The sequence below is a fragment of the Mesoplodon bidens genome, assembly GCF_964165515.1.
Source record: "Mesoplodon bidens genome assembly, chromosome: 19".
Classification (NCBI taxonomy): domain Eukaryota; kingdom Metazoa; phylum Chordata; class Mammalia; order Artiodactyla; family Ziphiidae; genus Mesoplodon; species Mesoplodon bidens.
In genome coordinates, this window is record NC_138179.1 from 28,561,466 (window position 1) to 28,582,391 (window position 20,926).

The window sequence follows — 20,926 nt, forward strand, 5'->3', positions numbered from 1 at the left end:
CCTATGCCTCCGTATTTCACAAAAGTACCAATTCTGACTTGCTTTTTTTTTTTTGTGGGCATGAGGAGTAGGAGGTAGAATGCTGGTCATTTTAGAAAGTTTCCTTTATCTTCTCTTTTGTCACATGGCCACACTGAGAATCAAAAGCATTCATGTTTATCCTGTAAAAGTTGGGCTTTACATTTATTAGGCAAGATACATATGCCTGGAAGAATGGGAGTTTTGCCCGTTTGGAACGTAAGCACGTTTGTTGGAACTTCAGTCATTAAGGAAAATACATTTGCCACACAGATGCATGTGTCGTACGCTTTAGTATTGTGCTTCTCCCTCCTGTAGTTATGTTCAAGATGACATTTCAGAATCATTGCTGTTAAACATCTCATTAGTGACAGGGTTGAGTGAAAAGTGCATGTGTTTCAAACACTGAAGATTTTGTATGAATCTGTCATTCCAAACCCAGGACTATTTGACTCCTGGATAACATACTACTAACTTCACAATCTCTGTTGTAGTCTAGTGTGAAAAAAGCCAGTGTTAAAATTCTGAAAAATTTTGATGAAGCGATAATTGTGGATGCTGCAAGTCTGGATCCAGAATCTTTGTATCAACGGACGTATGCAGGGTGAGCATCTTTTTTATTTTTTAATTTAAAAATTGTTTTCTACTCTCTTGAATATACCTGCAGTGCAGTAGAGCATGGTTAAGGATGAAGGCTCAGGAGTGATTCCTGGGTTTCAATCTTGGCTCAGCTGCTTATGGCAAGCTACCTAACCTCTTTGTGTCTCAGGTTTTTCATGTGTAACATGAGGATAATATTCCTGCTTCCTTGGGCTGGTGAGGGGATTAAATGAGATAATATGTGAAAAGCATTTAAAACATTGCCGGATGTCAGTGAGCACTTGGTAAATATCATTGACATCATTATTCTACCACCATATATGACTCTGATGAGTGTCATGTTTACATAGTGTGTTTTAGGCTATCTCTTCCACATTTCACTGGCTTCATAGTTAACTATTTCAAAGTCTCTGTCTTAAAACCAAAACTAAACTACAAGGATGCCAATATCATTTATCATGGACTGTATAACTATTACTGTTATCCCTCAGTAACTGCAGGGGATTGATTCCAGGACCCCCTTGGATACCAAAATCTGAGGATACTCAAGTTCCTTATAGGAAGTGGCCTAGTATTTTAAACCTGTATAAATCATCTCTGGATTACTTATAATACCTAATAAAATGTCAGTGCTATGTAGATAGTTGTAAATACAATGTAAATGCTATGTAAATGGTTGGAATGCACAGCAAATTCAAGTTTTGCTTTTTGGAACTTTCTGGCTTTTTTTTTCCTACAGTTTTCAGTCGGCAGTTGGTTGAGTCTGTGGATGTGGAACCTGCAGATACGGAGAACCAACTATACTTGGAAAAATGGAATAAAATGATTCCTTTGTATTTAAGAATTAACTTGGTTGTTTATTTTATCCTGTAACAGAAAGACAGTGATTCCTGTGTTACAGCACTTCTTGATCCTTACCGCAGATCAAATCATAAAATCACTTCCTCTTCCCTAAAGATGGCTTGAAAACGCAGAAACCTGTGTAAAGGCATGATTATCGCACCCCAGTCCTGGCAGTACCATAAAAAAGGGATTTCAACATGTTTAATTGCTTTTACCAGAAAGTAAATTGATATTTCGGAGACTAAGAAGTCTGGAAAATACTTTTAAGTAAATAGAAGGTTATTTTGACCACATTGTCTTCAGCTGTATCAGTGTTGTAGTAATCTTTATTTCTTATTTTAGGAAATGGTGGACAGTAAGCCTAAATGAGTTAATTCCCAAAGAGGATATTTATTCTTAAGGAATGCTTGGTTCATTTATTTTAAACCTGACTTAAGAAAGTCTATCAATTGCAAGATGTTTTACTTCTATAGTTTTTTGTGTGTGTAAAATAAATATATTTTAATTTATAAAATTTAAATTTGTAAAATATATAGTATGTAAATACATATTTTTTAATTTATAAAATGGGTCATAAATAGAGAAATAATTATTTTTCTCCATCTTTAGAGATAGTTTTCAGTGTTTGTTTTAGTTTTATGGTTTTAGCATCTTCCTGAAATTTTTCTAAAGGCAAACAAATTTGTATCAGTTGTATTGGCACCCATATATTCATTGATGACTTATTAGGAAGGCTGTCTCTAAAATAAGATTCACTTTGCCAGAAATGAAATAATATATAGGCATCGTAAGATTCTTTTTTCTTCTTTTAACTTTTAATTACAAATATATTAATCTCTTCTTATAAAAATTAAATTTACAGATAAGGCTAATGTGCCCTTTGATTACACACCAATGCTTATTTTCCCCCCTTCCTTCTCAGGATAATCACTGTTATGTTATGGTGTATATTTTTGTTTGCTTATTTTTATGTAACTGATGTTATACTCTGTGCTGTATCTTGTGCTTTCACTCATAGTGAGTTTGGAGATTTTTCTATGTTAGTCTGTACATATTTACCTCATTTTTAACTATGTTGTAGTATTCCATAAATAATATTAATTATAGCTCATAACTGTGGCAAAATCTTCCATAATGTGGTATGTTACTATTTGGCTATTTTGGTATTAATGGGTTATTTAAATTGCTTGCAATTTTACTGTGATATACAGTATAACAAAGACTTCCTTTTATATTTCCTTGTACCAAGAAGCAGATTTAAAATTTTCATAGCCCTTAACCAATTTACAGTTTACCTTTAAACAGATCTGTACATTTTATATTCTTACCAATCATTAATAAAGTTACTAATTTTCCCCACATCCTTGTCAACAATAAATAATATCAGACTTTAAATGTTTTACCAATCTGGGTTTGTTGTTTATGAGATTCAGCTTCTTTTGTCCTGTTTGTTGGTTGTTCAGGTTTTTCTTCTGTGAATTGACTATCATCTCTTTTTCACATTTTTTTGTTGGGTAATTTCTTAGTGGTTTGTTGGAATTCTGTATGTTTCTGGTTATTAAGTATCAGTTACTGCATCTATTAAAAATAAGACCTCTCACTGTGTTCTTTGCCTTTTAACTTTGCTTTCTATTACTATAGCTTTATAATTATATAATTATATTTTTATCTTGTTAGGGGAAGTCTTACCTTTTTGTTTCTTTTACAAAATTATCTTGGCTATGCTTGTGCCTTTTCTGTATGAATTTTAGAACTGTGAGTTATCTGTTAACTCATGTTTCATAAACTTTTTGAGGATTTTGAATGGAATTGCAGTGAATTAAAGATTGCTTTCTGTGGGGACAGTTCTTTTTGAAATTAGCCCCACTTTGAGTAACATGGGGTAGATATAAATTGTATTTCTAGCTTTCTAGATCTAGAAAAAATGCTTAAAAATTAATTTTTTTAAATTTTAAATTGATTTTTAGAAAGTATGTTCTTTTCATACTTATTTAGGAAGATGACATTTGGAAGAGTTAGTGACTTGGGGCAGTTCATCCGAGAATCTGAGCCTGAACCTGATGTAAAGAAATCGAAAGGTTTGTGGTGTTTTTATACATTGTATCAAGCTTTTACTCACATTAGTCATTGACTGTAAGTAAAGGATCATTGAAGATTTAAACCGTTTATTTTGCAAAATAACTGCCATCTCTTTGACCTTGTGTTTATAGTCACGAGCGAGTGCAAGGGCTTCTTGTAATCAGGGCTCAGTACAGTCTCTGAATCAGAAGTTACTGAACTTGCTTTACCATTACAGAAGGCGCATCTACATGAAAAGATACTCTTCACCTTTTGATTTAAAGGCAAAATACCCAATCCAGGTTGGACTTAAGGCTTATCTTGATACCCTTTATTTTACTAAATTTCCTCTAAATTGCTGAAAGTTATTATGAAATATATGTGGAAAATATCAATAGGTTGAAATTGAAATCCTTTGTTTAATCAGCAAAAGAGTGCTTGGTTAATTCCAAGAGTTAAACACAGACATACTCTTTGTGACTGAGCTCAGCTTCCAAACAGTTGGTTTACACAGGAAGATTTAGGAAACCACTGTGGGTCCATTCAGATAATATCTAGAAATTTTTCAGTGTGATTGGATTGACAGTATTATCTTGAGTAAAAGATACTAACTTTTGTTAGAAGAAAATGTTCCCTTTTGATAAGTGTGTTTAAAATTAAGAGCTATTGGCAGTCTTCCTATTGAATTGAACTGCATTTCTATTCTGTTTATCTTATTTTTTAATACACGAATTGTTTAGGTAATGATTTGCACCACATTTTTTTTAATAGTTACTAACTTTAGATTTTTGTTTGTTTGTTTATTTTTGGCTGTGTTGGGTCTTCGTTGCCACGTGGGCTTTCTCTAGTTGCAGGTAGTGGGGGCTACTCTTCGTTGTGGTGCACGGACTTCTCATTGTGGTGGCTTCTCTTGTTGCGGAGCACGGGCTCTAGGCACGCAGGCTTCAGTAGTTGTGGCGCGTGGGCTTCAGTAGTTGTGGCTCACGGGCTCTAGAGCACAGGCTCAGTAGTTGTGGCTCACAGGCTTAGTTGCTCTGTGGCATGTGGGATCTTCCCGGATCAGGGCTCGAACCCATGTCTCCCACATTGGCGGATTCTTAACCACTGCGCCACCAGGGAAGCCCTGCACCACTTTTATGTTGATGAATAATCTACTTTGGGGTCAGATATAAATTAACAGAGTAAGCAAAAAGTGCAACAATTGTTGAAATAATTTAAACCAGGAAAGGGCCTGTTAACTTATTTGTCTTTATTAGTTTATCCAAAAAATTGATTTTATTTCCTATTTAGCCAGAGAAGTCTGAGGTACACAGTTGGGCAAGTGTAAAGACCGAAGGAAGTCTGCACAGCTCATTCTGTAAATAATTATTGAGTGCCTCCGTGCACTCAGACTCACGGGGCAGTTAGAAGATACAGAGCCTGTTGTTAAGAAACTTACAGTCCAGTAGTGTCTTTTATTGGGTAGAAGATGAATACTAGGAAGAGATCAGTGGTGGCCTAGGTGTAGAGAAAGTGCTGGACAGCCTCTGGAGGTATTGGTCAGGAAGGCCTCCACTGTCATCAGGTAGCTTCTGTCAGAGATGGTAATGGGGTCTCCAGTAGTAATAGAGTCTCTGAGCTGTTTGGGGTTTTTTTTTCTGAAGCTGGTCTTATTCCATTGACAGCTCATGAGGTGCTGCTGCTCCAGAGAATAGGTGTTGGGTGTTTGCAGTTTGTTTTTGTATTATATGAATTAAGATATATTAAAGATATATGAGCAAAGATAAAGGTAAGATGTACAAAAAACTTTTCCCCAAATCACTGTCTCTGCTTATTCTATTCATTCAGTCTCTTCATATTATTCATTTGTTCATTCATTCTAACATTTGAGTGCCTACTATATGCATCTACCACTCTAAATACTGGGAAGAAAATAAGATTCCTGCCCTCATGGAACTAACATTATAGTGGAGGGACAGTAAACAGATAAGTACAGTGTGCGTGTGTGTGTCTGTCTGTGTTTATACACAGACATAAAAGCAGAGTGAGGGACTGGAAGAGTGGTGGGTAGTGCTGTCTTAGAAGTGGTTGTCAGGAATGGTCTCACTGAGGAAGTAGCATTTTGAGTAGACACCTGAGCAGAATGGGGGACCAAGCCCTGGCTCATTCGAATTTTAGATGATACATCTGTGGGTACCGCCTTCTTGTTCTACAGGTGAAGAAGTTGAGGATCAGGGAAACTGTAACTCGTTAGGGATCACAGAGCAGATAGAGCGCAGCCTCGAGCTTTGGTTCAGAATACCACGTTGACAGCGGTTGTTTACAGTTCAGCTCTGCTCCCTCCCCCTTTCTCGATGAGGGCAGCTGCAAAGAACGTCAGTCATTTACCAACCTGTAGTTTCATTTTGGATTTTAAAGCTCTGATAGTAGAGCACAGAAGAAAGGGCTACGTTTTGGGGCGGGTGTATCTCAGAAGCGCCTGAGAATATGAGAGAACTTTGCTTCCAGGGCAAAGCAAGGTAATTTTTAAAGTTACCTTCACATCATCTAGGAGAAAGTGTAACAAGAAGGAATTGTAGAGGATGTTGTGAGAAGGTAGTCCCTGCAGTGGCAGTCTCCTCGTGCCCCGGTGCAGTGGTGGGAGATAGAGCGGCGTGTACACTGTGAAAGCCCGCGCATGTCATACTAAGAAGCCTGCGGTACTGTCTGTTGAGCACCAGAGATTTCTAAGCAGAGTGCAGTGAGATGCATTTTTCTGGCTGTAGTCTGCGAATGAATTGGAGTTGGGGAGAGACTGGTATCAGAGATTCAGGTAGTAGTCAGGTAGTATAATTTGCTAGTAATGTAGATAGAAGAAAAAGAGGATCCAAGGATAGGTAGTGGTAGCAGGAACTAGAAGGTCAGATTTATAAGACTTCCAAGGGGGAATTCAGGAGACTACATCCAAGGTGGAATTTGGTTACAGATTTCATACAGAGAGCAAATGAGGGAAGCAGATGAGTTTTCTAATATCGGTTCTCTAGATGAAGCATTATGATGTTAATTTTTAATAGAGGATTAAATTAATTTCTGAGAAAGAGGCTACAAGAAAAAGAGTACATGGGAGATAGAAGAGCTCAACTCGGAACATGTTATGTTTGAGATGCCTTAGGACAATTTGTAAGTATTGGTTTGACACCCAATGACAAGTTTTTGAGTTATTTGCATTTTGAAGGAAGTTAAAGCCACAGGAGGGGATGAGATGCCCCAGAGAGAAAGTGCTGAAGGGAATGGAATCCTGATGAAGCTCCTTGTTAAAGGGGGCAGGGATACACAGGAGTCAAAGACAGGGCATTAGAAGAGGAGGAGGGAGTGTTCACAAGTAGGCTGCCAACAGGGTGACCGCAGGGGAGCCCGAGGACAGAGCATTACGGCAGGGGTGAGACTATAGGCAGAGCATGTAATGTTGTGGCCCTGCTGGCTCTGCTTGGCTATAAAATTTAACTAGATCAGTGTTCAGACTTTTAGCTAATAATACAAAATATTGGGCTTCCCTGGTGGCGCAGTGGTTAAGAATCCGCCTGCCAAGGCAGGGGACACGGGTTCGAGCCCTGGTCTGGGAAGATCCCACATGCCGCGGAGCACTTGAGCCCGTGTGCTACAGCTGCTGAGCCCATATGCTGCAGCTACTGAAGCCCGCACGCCTACAGCCCATGCTCTGCAGCAAGAGAAGCCACCGCAATTAGAAGCCCACACGCCGCAATTAAGAGTAGCCCCAGCTCGATGTAACTAGAGAAAGCCCATGCACAGCAACAAAGACCCAACGCAGCCAAAAATAAATAGATAAATAAATAATAAATTTGTAATAATAATTAAAAAAAGAAAGAAAGCCATTGTTTTAATAAATAAATAAATAAAATAAAAATATATTAAGGGGAAAGGATCCAGGTTTTGTTTTTTTCATGAATGCTACAGTTTACTATAGCGTATCCCAGTCATTGAACTAATCAGGATCTTGCCTAAGGAATAATCTACCAACCACTTGGTTTAAGGCAAAGTTAGGATGTGAGCCTGTATGTATTAATGAAAGGATAAGCTGTGTATTTTATACCTGGAAATAGAGGCTAGCCTACGTCCTTGGTGACTCCTCAGCATCTAGAGTACAGGTGTAGATAGGCTTGTGTGTCCCCTGGGAAGTTGAGGTGTATTATGGCCTGGACGAAGCATGGGTGTTTAAAACTATGATCTTACCCAGCAAATTTACACAGACCAGAGATCCAGCACGTAGCAGCGTAATCTGCACTGGAAGCCCTTTTGTATAGGAGCTGATCTGAAAGATTTATATACATGACATCTCCTGATGTATTGCTAGATTCTTATCTCAAAACCAGATCCTGGTCATGGTTTTATTTGATCTTTGAATGTTTACTGCAAATTTAACACTAGATGATAGTTTCTTTCATCAAGTGAGGAGAATAGAAGAAAAATCTAGAGCTCTAAAACAGCTTTTCAAAGTTCTTCAAACCATAATATTTGCAAGTTAAATACTCTGTTATGATAGGAGCCAATATAATCAGTTTTTATTAATGGTTATATTCCTTAATTTTGGGGTGAGGTTGTACCCCAAAAATAGTATCTTTTTAAAAAGATAAATCTTTAAAAAAAGAATCTTTTAAAAGCTGGGGAATAGATGTTTAAACAAGAGCACTTTTTTAATGTAAAATTATGCATGAGGTCTACATTCAACTTTGGCTTTGTTTACTAGGATCCATGTTCTCTCAAGCTATGAAGAAATGGGTACAAGGAAATACTGATGAGGTAAATTCTGCTTTTAGTGTAAACAGATTCCTGTTTATAAGGGACACTTACTCTCAGCAAGGTTTCCAGTTTTCTCTTTCCTTAGTTCCCTTGCTTAAGCAGCATGGTACATCACTGCTTCCTTATCTAGGAGGTAACAAGAAGGGGTGGGCCCTTCCTAGCATCTCACAGTTGCCTGGTAGAGGCAGTGGAGGTATCCTCAGTCCAGGGACTCTGGCCAGTGAAAAATATCCAAGCAGTTAAGTTTCCATTAATCAGCAGGCACCAGTAATCAGTATAGAAACAAAAGCTCAAATGTTTCCTTCCTCACTGTCAGTTATACTTTCAGAAGTAGAGGCTTGCTTTTTTGAATAGTTAAGTACATTGAAAGATGAGAGTGGAAAAAGAAAGATGTTTTGTTCTGACCGCGTAACATGAAAATAGTCATGATGTCGGGTAGACAGTGAAGAGCATGTTAATATATCACAACCAGAGGGTGGCCCAGGTCCTTTCATACATGGGAATGTGCTTCTTCCCAAATACGTAGAAATGATATGCATATACAGGTGTGTTTAGGACATTAATAATGTTTGCCGATTCTTCTGGTGAATAACCATTATCAACAGTTTAATTACTTTTATAGGCCCAGGAAGAGCTAGCTTGGAAGATCGCTAAAATGATAGTCAGTGACGTTATGCAGCAGGCACAGTGCGATCAGCCACTAGAGAAGTCCACAAAGGTAAGGATGACTTGGGTTCTGATCTAGCGTGTGTAAAACTGAAGAGAACTAGATCCCAGAGACACACAGATTTAAAAGGGCATAAGGGAGCTTCTGCTTGTGCCGTTGAAGGGTTAACTGCTATAGGAATTGCCCTCTCATTATAAACAACTAGAAAACTGACAAACTCAATGAAACAGCTCTTTCCAGATATTAGACAGCAGGCAGTAGAGGACTTTAATCCTTGAAAGGAAGGTAACATTGAGATGATCCCTAGTTCACTTCCCAGAAGCAGTTTCCAAAGTGTAGGGAGGACAAACTGTAAGCTTTCAATGAATTTTAAAGGATTGAAAGCATACAGTTTCTTCTCTGACCATAAAGGAATTAAACAAGAAATCAGTAACAGAAAGATATGTGGAGGGAATTCCCTGGTGTCCTGTGCTTAGGATTCTGGGCTCTCACTGCTGAGGGCCTGGGTTCAGTCCCTGGTTGGGGAGCTAGGATCTCACAAGCTGTGTGGCACAGCCAAAAAAAAATAAAAGAGAAAGAAAGATATGTGGAAAATCCCCAAATATTTTGAAATTAAACAACATACTTCTCAGTAACCCATTAGTCAAAGAAGAAATCAAAAGGAATAGTAGAGGGCTTCCCTGGTGGCGCAGTGGTTGGGAGTCCGCCTGCCGATGCAGGGGACGCGGGTTCGTGCCCCGGTCTGGGAGGATCCCACGTGCCACGGAGCGGCTGGGCCCGTGAGCCATGGCCGCTGAGCCTGCGCGTCTGGAGCCTGTGCTCCGCAGCGGGAGAGGCCACAGCAGTTGAGAGGCCCGTGTACCGCAAAAAAAAAAAAAGGAATAGTAGAAAATATTTTAGACTGAAAACACAACATAGTAGAATCTGCCCTCCCTATTCGTGGGCTCCACATCTGAAGGTTTCACATCCATGGATTCAACCAGCCACGAATCAAAAATATATTAGAAAAAAAAAATTTTTCCATAAAGTTCCAAAAAGCAGAACTTGAATTTGCCGTGACCTGGCAACTATTTACATAGCATTTGCATTGAATTAGGTATTATAAGTAAGCTAGAGGTGATTTCAGATACACAGGATGAGGTGTGTAGGTTATATGCAAATACTGTGCCATTTTATATAAGGCACTTGAGCATTCTCGCATTTCGGTATCTGCAGGGGTCCTGGAACCAATCCCCCACCATTACTAAGGGACAACTATATTTGTGGGATACTGCTAAATCATTTCTTATAGGTAAATTTATAGCATTAAATATTTATATTAGACAAGAGGAAAAGTGACAGTCTTCTATCTTAAGAAACTAGAAAATGAGTAAATGAAACCCAAAGAAAGCAGAAAGAAGGAAGTAATAAAGGTGAATATCAATTACTTTTTTTTTTTGGATCTACTAAGTCATTTACACTCTTCCATTTTGTTGTTGCCTCTTCTCTCACTTTTCCCTTTCATGTGACTTTGGTGTTTTTGTTTGGGTTATTTTTTTACGTACTGCTTTAGGAAGGAGTGAGTTGAATGGTTGTGATTGATCTGCCACTTTCACCTGGAGGTCAGCAACAGTGATCGTTAGGAAATTCTGACTTGCCCCCAACCAAATCCTCTGTTTTTCTATGGCTTCACCAGCTGTCCCCACAAGAGCCACACAAATAACCCAGCAGATTGGAGGCAGCCACTTAGCACCCCCAGTTATCTCTTCAGGCAAAGACTCCCAGTTCCTCCACCAGCTTTGCTTTCTGTAACTTGAGTTGACTCACAAAGACTTCATGTGATAGGAGAACCTCTGCTCAGACTCTTTGTGAAGGTGTTGAACTCTTCTGTTGTCTACTTTATCAGGAGTTAGCAACACTGTGTTAGTTACCTGTGTTAGTCACCTGTATTCAGATGGAGGCGTGAACTTAGGTTTGGGTCCAGCATCACCTTTCCTTGCTAACTTTGTAGCCAGCTTTTTACTCTGTTATTACCAGGGCTTGGTTTAATTTTGAACTTTTCACTGAGCTGATTCATACCAAAGCTCTGTTTACTTTTGCGGATTCCATCCTCTTTTCTATATAAGGGTGATAATTTTTGCCTATATTCACTGGCTCAGTCAAACCCAGAATAGCAAATAACATGATAAAGGTGTATAAAGAAGTGCAAGGTAGTTATTTTTGTGATTCCCCATTGTCATGTTGATGATCAAATGTTTGACAATATGAAAATGTTCTTTAGAAACCATTTTGGAAAGCAGATGTTCAAACTTAAGGCTTTTCCTTGGAGTTGTGTGTTCAGATTTTATTACCATATGCTTTTCATTTCTAAGATACACAGATATATTTTGCTTTTAACCTTGCTAGACCTTCTCTTTGGCTGGCCAAGATGATTGTCCTGCCTGTCCTTTAGGAATCAGCAGTGTATTGGTATGGAAAAAGCAGTAGGCCGGCAGACCTTGTTCAGTCCATTTTTAGTATGTGTGACCTTTTGCAAGTTAATTTTCTCCGGTCCCTTCATTTCCTTATCAGTAGATCAGAGAAGTTGGACAAGAAAATCTCATAAGATTCCCTGTAATTCTCATTCCATGAATGTGTGAATGTGAGAAGTCCTGCACCCACAAAGGAGTACCCAACCCCTCTTTAACCCCTGTGGATACCTCTCTGCTTTGAATCACCTACTCTACATTTGTCTATAGAAAGCACTTGGGCATTTAATGTAAATGACCTCACAGCGTTACTGAATTGTTTCATGTGTTTATGTCCCATCTCACAAACAGCAGGGACCATGTCTTCTGTGATGTTTGTTTCCTCCCCAGTGCAGTGAAAAGGAGGACTCAGACTCAGAAGCTTGGTCTTAGGAGGCCAGAAGATCAAAGCTCTCTGTTTTCTTTCTAAAGGCTTTGGCGCATTCCATATTATGGCCCTGTCTTCATCTAATGAACCCCCTGTGGATGGTCACTTAGGTCGTTTGGGATCGTTCCCTGTTACAAACAATACTTTGATGAATTGTATGTAAGTCTTTGCCCTCTCTTATGAGTATGCTTTAGAGTTAATTCCTAGAAGCAGAATTATGTGTCAAAAAGTAGATATTTCGTTCTAATATCTGTTGCCAAAACGGAAAGATAAAAGCAAGTCTGGGTGCCAGTCCTCGTTATATAACCTTCAGGTGAGTTGCTTGGCCTCCTTAGGCTTCCATTCACTCAGCTGTAAATGAAGCTAATTAGTGCATTTTACCTCCTGTGACTGTAGTCAGGTCCTGGCTGTCATGAGCGCTGGTATGTAGCAGGCGCTCACTAAGTGTAAGTGTTGGTGCCCTTCTTCCTTAATCTGCAATGGTAATGTGTCACTGGTTGTAGAAATGTACCTTACCTTTTTCTTTTCCTTTCTTTCATCAGCTATGACTCAAGACCTGAGATAAAGGAAATCTGCTTTTGGAAAATAGGAGAACTTTTTTCCTTTGGTTGGATTCTTCCCCACAGCCAGTGAAAACAGAGCACTGTATTTCTTCTCACTGTTGTTCCCAAGAAAGACTGGCAGACAATCCTAGACTTCCACCGTCGGCAGAGTGTTGTGTAGACACACCTGCACGTGATGATCACACAGTGAAAGTTGTAGAGACAGAGTGGTGTTGTTTACATTACTAGAGAGTGACTAGTTTTCCAATGGCAATAACCCACGTGTGGAAGAGTGTTGGTCCACTGGGATAGGCAGGGGCCACACGCCATGGGAGACACAGAGGCGTAGAGCCGGTATTTGATGCACCTCCCTTGGCGGTGACCCACCCCAACAGCATCAGACAGCGGGTACCAGAGGGGCTTCACTTGGTCTCCTGAACAGGCAGGGGAGTCGGCCCCTCAGGAGCCAGGCAGTGTGGTGCCAGCAGGTGGCTTTTCTTGCGGGGAGCGGGGTCTGCACAGAGGCTTTAATTTGGAAGGAAGCTAATGGGCCGTGGGTCAAGTCTTGGTGACATTGTCCTCCCCTTTGGTGACAGTGTATGGTTTTCACGTTTTAATTGCTCCTGAGACGCAGTACTCTTAAAACCAGCTCCCCCGCTGCCGGAAGGGCGAGCCTCTGTGCTGCAAGTGGTAGGACTTGCTCCTCCGAGATTCTGGGCTCCGGTGACGTCACCTCCCCTCAGAGTAATTGTGGAAAGGGATGTGCAACAGCCATCACTTCAGTTTTCCCCTGTGGCTCCTTGAACAAAATGTTTATTCCCAGATTGTAGAGTTTTTAAAGAAGGTGGGCGGGCAGGTGTGGGGACAGAGAGGCACTCAGCTCTGACTCTCTCCTCTTCTTTGCTCTGCGCTGGGAAGTGTGCAGGTTGTGGCCTTTTTCTTCTGTCTGTGGGGTAACGAGAGGCCCCTCCCTGCACTTCCACTTGGTCAGCTTCAGGGTCTGGTCCTCGCTGCCATGGGCGGGGCCACCTGGTTGGCCAGCACACTCCATGCAGGCAGTGCCAGCGCTGCCTCACCACACGGACTGTTGGAGGGAAAGAACGTTCTCTTAGGTGTTACTGCTTTTGCTCAGACTTGGCAAAAAATACATATATACACATATGAATATATAATTATCACCTCTGTCCTTGAGAAAGTCTTGAATGAACAGAGAATTTATTCCACTGCAATATTTGGTTGTATAGACACGCACTGTTTCATCAACAGAAGAAGCAGAAAGGCTGTGTATGAGTTTTTGGTACTATGTACCACCTCTGTTATTCTTCTGAAGTGAAGTATTCATGTACTTAAACCATATTCTATTTAATTGTGTTTGATTTTAAAATATATATATGAATTATATTTAAAATTGTGTCAACTTTCTGCTTTCAGGGCATTTATGGCTCCTCTGTTGAGATGTGTTGATTCTTCCCAATATTTCCATTTGCTTTACAAGAACCCAGAACATGAGCCACTCCTGGACTCAGCCTTGTGTTTGGAGCATATGGCATAGACCTGAGGTGTTATTAGATGCATATGCTGTGATTGACTCACTTTGTTCTTTTAACAGAATATTTCCATCCACTTCACTTTGCTTCAACCTTTAAATAACAGAAAAGCAATATAAAGGTCATAGAATAAACTGTGGTTTTGGGTGACTCTTGCTGCCTCTGCATGGTTTGGAATAACATTTTCCGTAAGACTCTAGGCTATTTAAACTAGTGCTTTCAGTTAAGATACTGTCCAGTCATGTCTTTGTGTGCACTGTGTGCTTTGGAGCTAGAGATGTCGGTAGTTCTAAGGTTCTTAAAAGGAAAAGAATAGCAAGTTTGAGACTGGGTTACTTTTTCTGCCCCGCCCACTGTAGGACACAGAAGCAAAGTATGGCCTGAAACTGGTAGCCAGACAAGACATATGTTCTCACGGAGCTCCTTGCACTTATTTTCAGATTAGGATTGGAATCATCTGACCTCGAGTGCCAGGCTCTGTGTGGCATGCCCACAAAATAGGATTCCCTGGCAGGGTTTTTATAGGTTCAGTGAATCAACTGAACATCCGGCTTTATCATGATGTTGACATCAATGCATATTGTTAAAAAAAAATAGTTAGTGAAAAGGGGTACCTTTTGTAACTGGGCGTGTCTTCATCACTCATGTAAGATGTGATGAAAATTAAAAAAAACAAGTATCAGCTTAGCCCAGTGAAGAGCAATAAAACAGGGAGCAACTTTTTGTAACCTTTTCTACTTGGGTTTCAGCATTCAGTAGACGTTTGTAAAATGTAAGTAATTTACATTTCTGAAGCTTTGGCTAGTTCAGTAAGAATTTGGAGGTGAAGGTCGCTCTGAATAGAAAAGTACAGACGTCTTTGTTGTTTTAAGTACTGATAGCTAAGCACTGCTGAAGCGGCGGGCGCCTCTCTCATTACCGTGCTGTGGAGCCTGTTTGTACACAAGGACCTCGGCCCTCCCCTCCCCTGCACACCAGTTGATCGGACCAGTGTTGATCTTCTCCCGATCCAAACAGACCCAAGAACATTCTTTATCCAAAGAACTTTGCAAAGGGCAGGAGACATCCCCGTCCCTGTCTGGGGTGATAGCACGTATGGGGCACTTGCAAGTCAGGACCCCTGAGCCGGTGCCACGTGAACGAGCAGAGATCTGTACAAGCAGAAATAACAGACACGAGAGCAAGTGGGTGAGAGCAGCTGCATTGTAGCCTGGAGGTGGTGAAGGTTTCTGGCTCTAGTCCTGCATCCTTGCCCTGGACTCCATCAATTCCTCAGGTATCCTTAGGATGCACTTTGGCTTTTTAAAAGTCAGTCTGAAGGGAGTTTTTCCTTTGCACAACCAAAAGGACTTTGACTACAATACTACCAGATTGCTGTAATCACTAATGATCACATGTGCTCAGCATGTTTGCAAAATACTGGTGAATTCTGGAGAATTTTTCTTCAGTAAAAAGACACTCCCTCATTTTTCCAGGGGGGAGTTACTCAGGCCTGGGAAAAGGGCAGGTCTTTGGCCTTTTGTCGGATGGTCACCTTCTGGACCAGGGCCCTTGCACGCTTCCCAACTTCCTTCTGAAGGATAAACACCATTCCCCCTTTCAGCACCTACAATAAAACCCAGAAATAGAAGGGCATTTCTGTTAATGAGTGATAAAAACTTCAAATGAGGGAGGGCAATGATTATTTGTAAGCGCTGACCATTTCTACGTACTAGGTAAGGTGTCTGGCCGTTGGCTGGGGCCGGGAGCAGGAGTAAGGTCCAGCAGGACGTTCAAGGTTACAGCTTCAGAGACCCACCAGGACAGCTGCTGTGCGGGGCCCTCTGCAGATGAGCCCTGGGACGCCGCGGAGGCCTCTGCTTGGGCTCAAGAGTAGGAAGTGGGGTCCTACGCGGACTCGGGGTGGGGGGGTGGAAAGGGCCAGCAAAAGCCTGGAGTGCGTTCGTGACCACAGAGGAAAGCCCGTCTGCTCCCTCCACGCTGCCTCCTCTGGCTGGTGCACTGCCCGGGCACGACGGAGCACTCACGGGGCTGCTCCTCAGCTCCCCCCGAGGGAGTACTCGTGAGCCCAGGCAGGGGTGGCTGGACCCTGTTGGCAGTGGGCGGGCAGGTGCCCGAAAAGAGTGGCTTGCATTCAGCCAAAGGCAGCTGGCATTTGCCAAGGAGCAAGTGAGGGTTGTGACGGTGGCGTTTCCTCAGACGCCCGACTCCCCGATCTTGAATAGCCGCCAGGCTTAGCCCGAAATGATCCCAAGCCGGCCTCCACCTCCATCCCGGTAAGAACCCCACCCGCAGGCACCTCATGGAACGGCTCGAGCTGGGCCTCCAGACCAAGCAGAGCTCCCCATCTTGGCAAAGGGCCCTTTGTTCTTTCTAATGAGAGAGCTGCCGGGTTAGCAGGTGTTCACCTACAAAGTGTTGATGGTGCAGGGACACAAGAAGGGGTAAAAAAAAACCTCTGGGCCCCCTGGAGCTTCCATTCTACTGAGGAGGTAGAGGTTGGAGGTTCATCTGAAGTGGGTGCTGGTATTTTTCACTCAAGACAGCCCTTTGAGCCAGTGATTTAACACCCTTCCAAAGCCCTTCCTGGCAGAGGTCACCAGGTTTCGTGACCTCTTGTCCACGCCCTTCCACGTGCCCCAGCGGGCCGGTGGCTGTGAGGCTCCATTTCCTCGCTGTCACCTGGCTGACAGCGAGGGGTGGGCACCTTGACCCCGGGCCCTTCAGGCTGCTCTCTAATTCAGGTGGGCCTAGGAGCAGCCACAGCCCCGTGGGGCTCTCTGCAGAGCTCTGGGAAACGTGGAGCCTTAGAAGCTAGAAACAAGGGGACCAATGTAGAGCTGTGACACGCAGGTGATATAAAAACCCCAAGCTTGGAAAACCCAGCTCACTACTGAGCTGATGCCAAGAGGTGATCAGCCCCTTCCGAGTTCTCCTTTAACGAGAATAACCAGCACTTGAGTACTTGCCGTGTGCCGGGCACCGTCTCATGGAACCCATGTGATAATCTTGTAAGTGTGTACTTTTCCCTCGTTGTAAATGAGGAGACTGAGGCTCTGGAGGCAAAGGAATTCTCCAGGGGGATCAAGTCCAGGCAGCCATTAAAAACATTCCATTAGCTTAAAGCAGTGGTTCTAAACACTTCCGTGTGCATCAGGATCCCCTGGAGAACATGTGAAAATGGATTGCTGGGCCTCCACCCCTCCCCCCTGCCCACAGTTTCTGAGTTGGTAGGTCTGAGATGGAGCCTGAGAATTTGCATTTTAGCAAATTCCCAGCTGCTGCTGCTCATGAGACCGCACTTTTGAGAATCACGGCCTTAGAACATTTCCTGTAAATTGGGAAACGCATGTTTTCATTCCCTTTTATTGGGCATGCCCACATTACACAGAAGTGTAATTTGAGACCTATTACTCATTCACTCAAGCACATAAATCCTTTATCCATATTCAGATATTTGTCAAAGCCGAGGGGACCCAGATGCCAACCCACTGTCTCTGCCTGGGCAGGTCTGAGGCCGTCCAGGCAGGTGTCTCCCCCGGGGGTGAGGCTTGGAAGAGGCCCAGACCAGCCTCGGCCCCCAGTGCATTTGCTGGGGACAGTGCACGTGTCATCCCTTCAGGGCTGAGTCTGGGCTGGTGGGTCACACCGGAGTCCCGGTGGAAGCTTTTGCACAAATCCTGCCTGGCCCACTTCCTTCCAGCTTGTCTCCCAGGTCCTCGATGCCACCTGCCCCCGAGGCCCTGACCAGGCCTCTCCTGCCACCTCTCCCTTGGTGCCTCTTTTGAGGTCCCTCCCGCAGGGCTCGGGTGCCTTGTTCCCCTTCCTCTGTCTTCTCCCTTCAGCACACGCTCCCTGGGGGCCAGCTGTGGGCCTGTCCCCGGAGCAGACACTGCCCACCCTCCTTGCTGCCTAGGAAACAAACCCTGACGCATTGCTGGGGTGAGTGACCTGCTGGGGGCAGCCTAGGTGGACCCGAGGTTCATGGACTCCTGATCACAGTCTTGCCCCAGAACATGCCCACTGTCTGTTCCCTCAAAGTACCATTTCTTCACAGTCCCAACACGCACAGGCTGCGCCCTCCCCTCCCCTCCCCTCCCCTCCCCCAAATGGACCAGGACTCCACATCAGCATCGCCCATAACTGCCCACTGCTGGACCAGCCCTGCCATGTCCTCACTCCACATCCTCTATTACTGCCTGGGGAGGCTGTCCTCTTCTTAACCCAGATCGGGTCCACTCGCCCGTGCTCAGCATGGTCAAGCCACTGACACAGGATGACGGAAAGTGCAGCATTTATTGTAGAACCCCAAGCAAAGAGAACTGGCAGCTCTTGCTCTAAAGACCCAGGGCTTTCAGGGAAGGGTTTTAAAGACAGGGTGGGGGAAAGGGTTAAGGAGTGTGTGATAGGCTTGTGCACAGTTCTCTGATTGGCTGGAGGTGAGGTAACAGTGTGGTGGTTCAAGAATCTCAGTCATCAGCCTTCTGGTTCCAACCTGTCTGGGGTCTACGTGCTGGCTGGTCAGCATGCAGTTAACTTCTTCCACCTGGTAGGGGTTTCAGTATCTGCAAAACAGCTCAAGGATATGGCTCAGGATGTTATCTATAGCCCTTGAGGAACTAAAGGTCTTTTGGCTTTGTTCTATGGCTAAGCTATTATTATTTTGTTTTGTTTGACTGTTTCCCTTTGTTTTTGCATTTTCTCACTTCTCTGATTAAATCTGCTCTTTGGACCTCGGGGAAGCCCTAGGAGGCTAAAGCTTTTCATCACACAAGAGGTGGGGGACACGGGGTGGGTCTGTCCCCGGGAAGCCCCTGCGGGGTCCTGCCCGGCCCACTCTGGCTCTTTCTTCAGAGCTTTCATCCCTTTCTCACTCCTGCCCCAGCAAACTGCACTGTCCATGATGGCGACCCCGCCTGGGGCTCTCCAGTCACACCCATGGCCAGACTGTCATCTCCTGCAACTGCTCTGCCTCTGGTTTCCCCTCACATTTCAGCCCCCAGCAACCTCAAGCCATGCAAGCTTTGCAGGGTTACAGATGCCTCCTATTGGAATGGGTTGAAAGAGGGGTGAGAAGAAGCTTGGGAGTGATCCCAGGGGTTTTCCCCTCACTGTTACTAGAGTTGGGCTTTGTAAACCAGCGTCAAAGAGCAAGTTCAAAAGCAATAAGTGAGTAGTTTTGTTATAAGGATGACAGGTGGGGGCTGGGGAGGACCGTGCTGACGTGGGACTTGGGTCGGTCTTCCCAGTACCAGTGTGGGACACGTGTCTCATGCTGCATCGCAAACAACTCAGACACAAGGAGAAGCACTTCGAGAAACTGTAGCTCTATCATGATGAAGACTTTGGTATCCCAGATGCACATATAGTGTGAATAACATTGTTACTTGAAATGTGAGATGGGGAAAAAAGCAATATTTTGTACTGATGTATTCTTGTATATAATGTTATTTTAAATATGCATGTGTAACTAAATAAATTAGATATAACTAGACATCTGACTATTTTGTCAACATTCCAAAAACTTTAAATTCAGATTGATACCTTACTTTTTTTTTTTTTTTTTTGCGGTATGCGGGCCTCTCACTGTTGTGGCCTCTCCCGTTGCGGAGCACAGGCTCCGGACGCGCAGGCCCAGTGGCCATGGCTCACGGGCCCAGCCGCTCCGCGGCATCTTCACGGGCCGGGGCACGAACCCGTGTCCCCTGCATCGACAGGCGGACTCTCAACCACTGCACCACCAGGGAAGCCCGATACCTTACTTTTTTTTTTTTTTTTTCAATTTTTTCTTTAGGAAGACTGGGGCTTGCCTTAAATATAGAATCATATCATTCATTACCTCCCTGTGGTCTGCTGAATAAAATCCAAATTCCTTATTTAGCACTGAACGCCCTGCCTGACCCAGCCTCCAAGACCTTGGAGCCCTAGACCCTTAACTCCGCCTCCCCACACTCTTCCCCCGTGGGGTTCTGCAGACTTCTCCCCTACACTCTGCCTCAGGAAGCCCTTCCCCTTCGAAGACTCACTCCTCCCCCTCCTCCCAGACCCTCCCTGATGTCCGGTCCCCCTGAGTCCCCCAGGCACATCCTCACAGCATCCAACTCGGCCTTATCGTGGCTGAGTCCTGGCCCTGTCTGCCCCACCCGATGTGTGCGAGTTTTTCCCAGGGAAGGGTCCCAACCGGGGAGCGTGGCCCAGGAGATGCTGGGGAAGAAAAGAGAAAGTTTGCTTTAAATGAGCCAGGCCCAGCTCATGGTCTTCCTGGGCTCATCTGCCCAGAATCGCAACCAAGGCCTCCCATGCCTTAGGGGCCGAAGGGGTCCCTACCTGCTGGCGGCAAGAGGCTGATGTTGAGGTAGATATCTCAACCCAGGTCCAGCAGCTCACAGGTTGCCCAAGTGTCCTGAGACCCTTTCAGAAGGTCTGCAAGGTCAAAACTATTTTCGTGATAACACTAAGACGTGAATTGTCTTTTTCACTGTGAATATTTGCACTGATGATGCAAAAGCGATGGTGACCCCTTAGCAGGAATCTGGACCCACTGTGCCAGTGGTCACTGTACTCTTCCCCACCAGGCACTTGCCATTTAAAAAAAAGAGAGCCAGTTTCCCATAAGAGTGTCTTGATGAAGCAGTAACAGTTATTAATTTTATTAACTCGACCCTCAAGTGCCTGTTTTTAATGTTACATGGGACAACATGGGAAGGACACAGGAAGCCCTTCTGCACAGCAAGGGGTGATGGTTGTCTCCCGGAGAAGCTCTGGCCACCCGCCGTGGACCCCCATGAGGGCACACTCGACAAGCCGGTTATTCAGGCTTGGGTTTTGCGAAGACATTTTCGTGAAAATGAAGGAAGCGAGCCTATCACTTTGAGAAGAAAACACTGCCGGTATTTATTATATTATTGCCCGGGATGAAATTTGAGTTTTCAAGCAAAAACTAGAATTGTGGAAAACTGATATTCACCACAGCGGCCTTGATAGCTTCCCTTCCTGAAAGA

At 43.7% G+C, this 20,926-nt stretch overlaps 1 protein-coding gene across 9 annotated transcripts in view; it reads left to right on the forward strand.

Moving 5' to 3' along the window:
• AKAP10 (A-kinase anchoring protein 10) overlaps positions 1-19,516 on the forward strand; it is a 61,240-nt gene extending 41,724 nt beyond the window's left edge. For 4 of the 9 annotated variants that reach the window (XM_081218760.1, XM_081218759.1, XM_081218758.1 and 1 more), the window contains 3 exons: positions 513-622; positions 3,457-3,539; positions 8,243-8,851. In XM_081218760.1, coding sequence (XP_081074886.1) covers positions 513-622; positions 3,457-3,539; positions 8,243-8,538 — 489 coding nt within the window. In that variant the 3' untranslated portion in view covers positions 8,539-8,851. Of the gene's footprint in view, positions 1-512; positions 623-1,357; positions 2,013-3,456; positions 3,540-3,671; positions 4,554-5,183; positions 5,288-8,242; positions 8,853-8,917; positions 9,014-12,378 lie in introns of those variants that run through there. The other 5 variants (XM_081218762.1, XM_081218761.1, XM_081218763.1 and 2 more) reach the window with 5 other exon arrangements.
• The last annotated feature ends 1,410 nt before the right edge of the window (positions 19,517-20,926 follow it).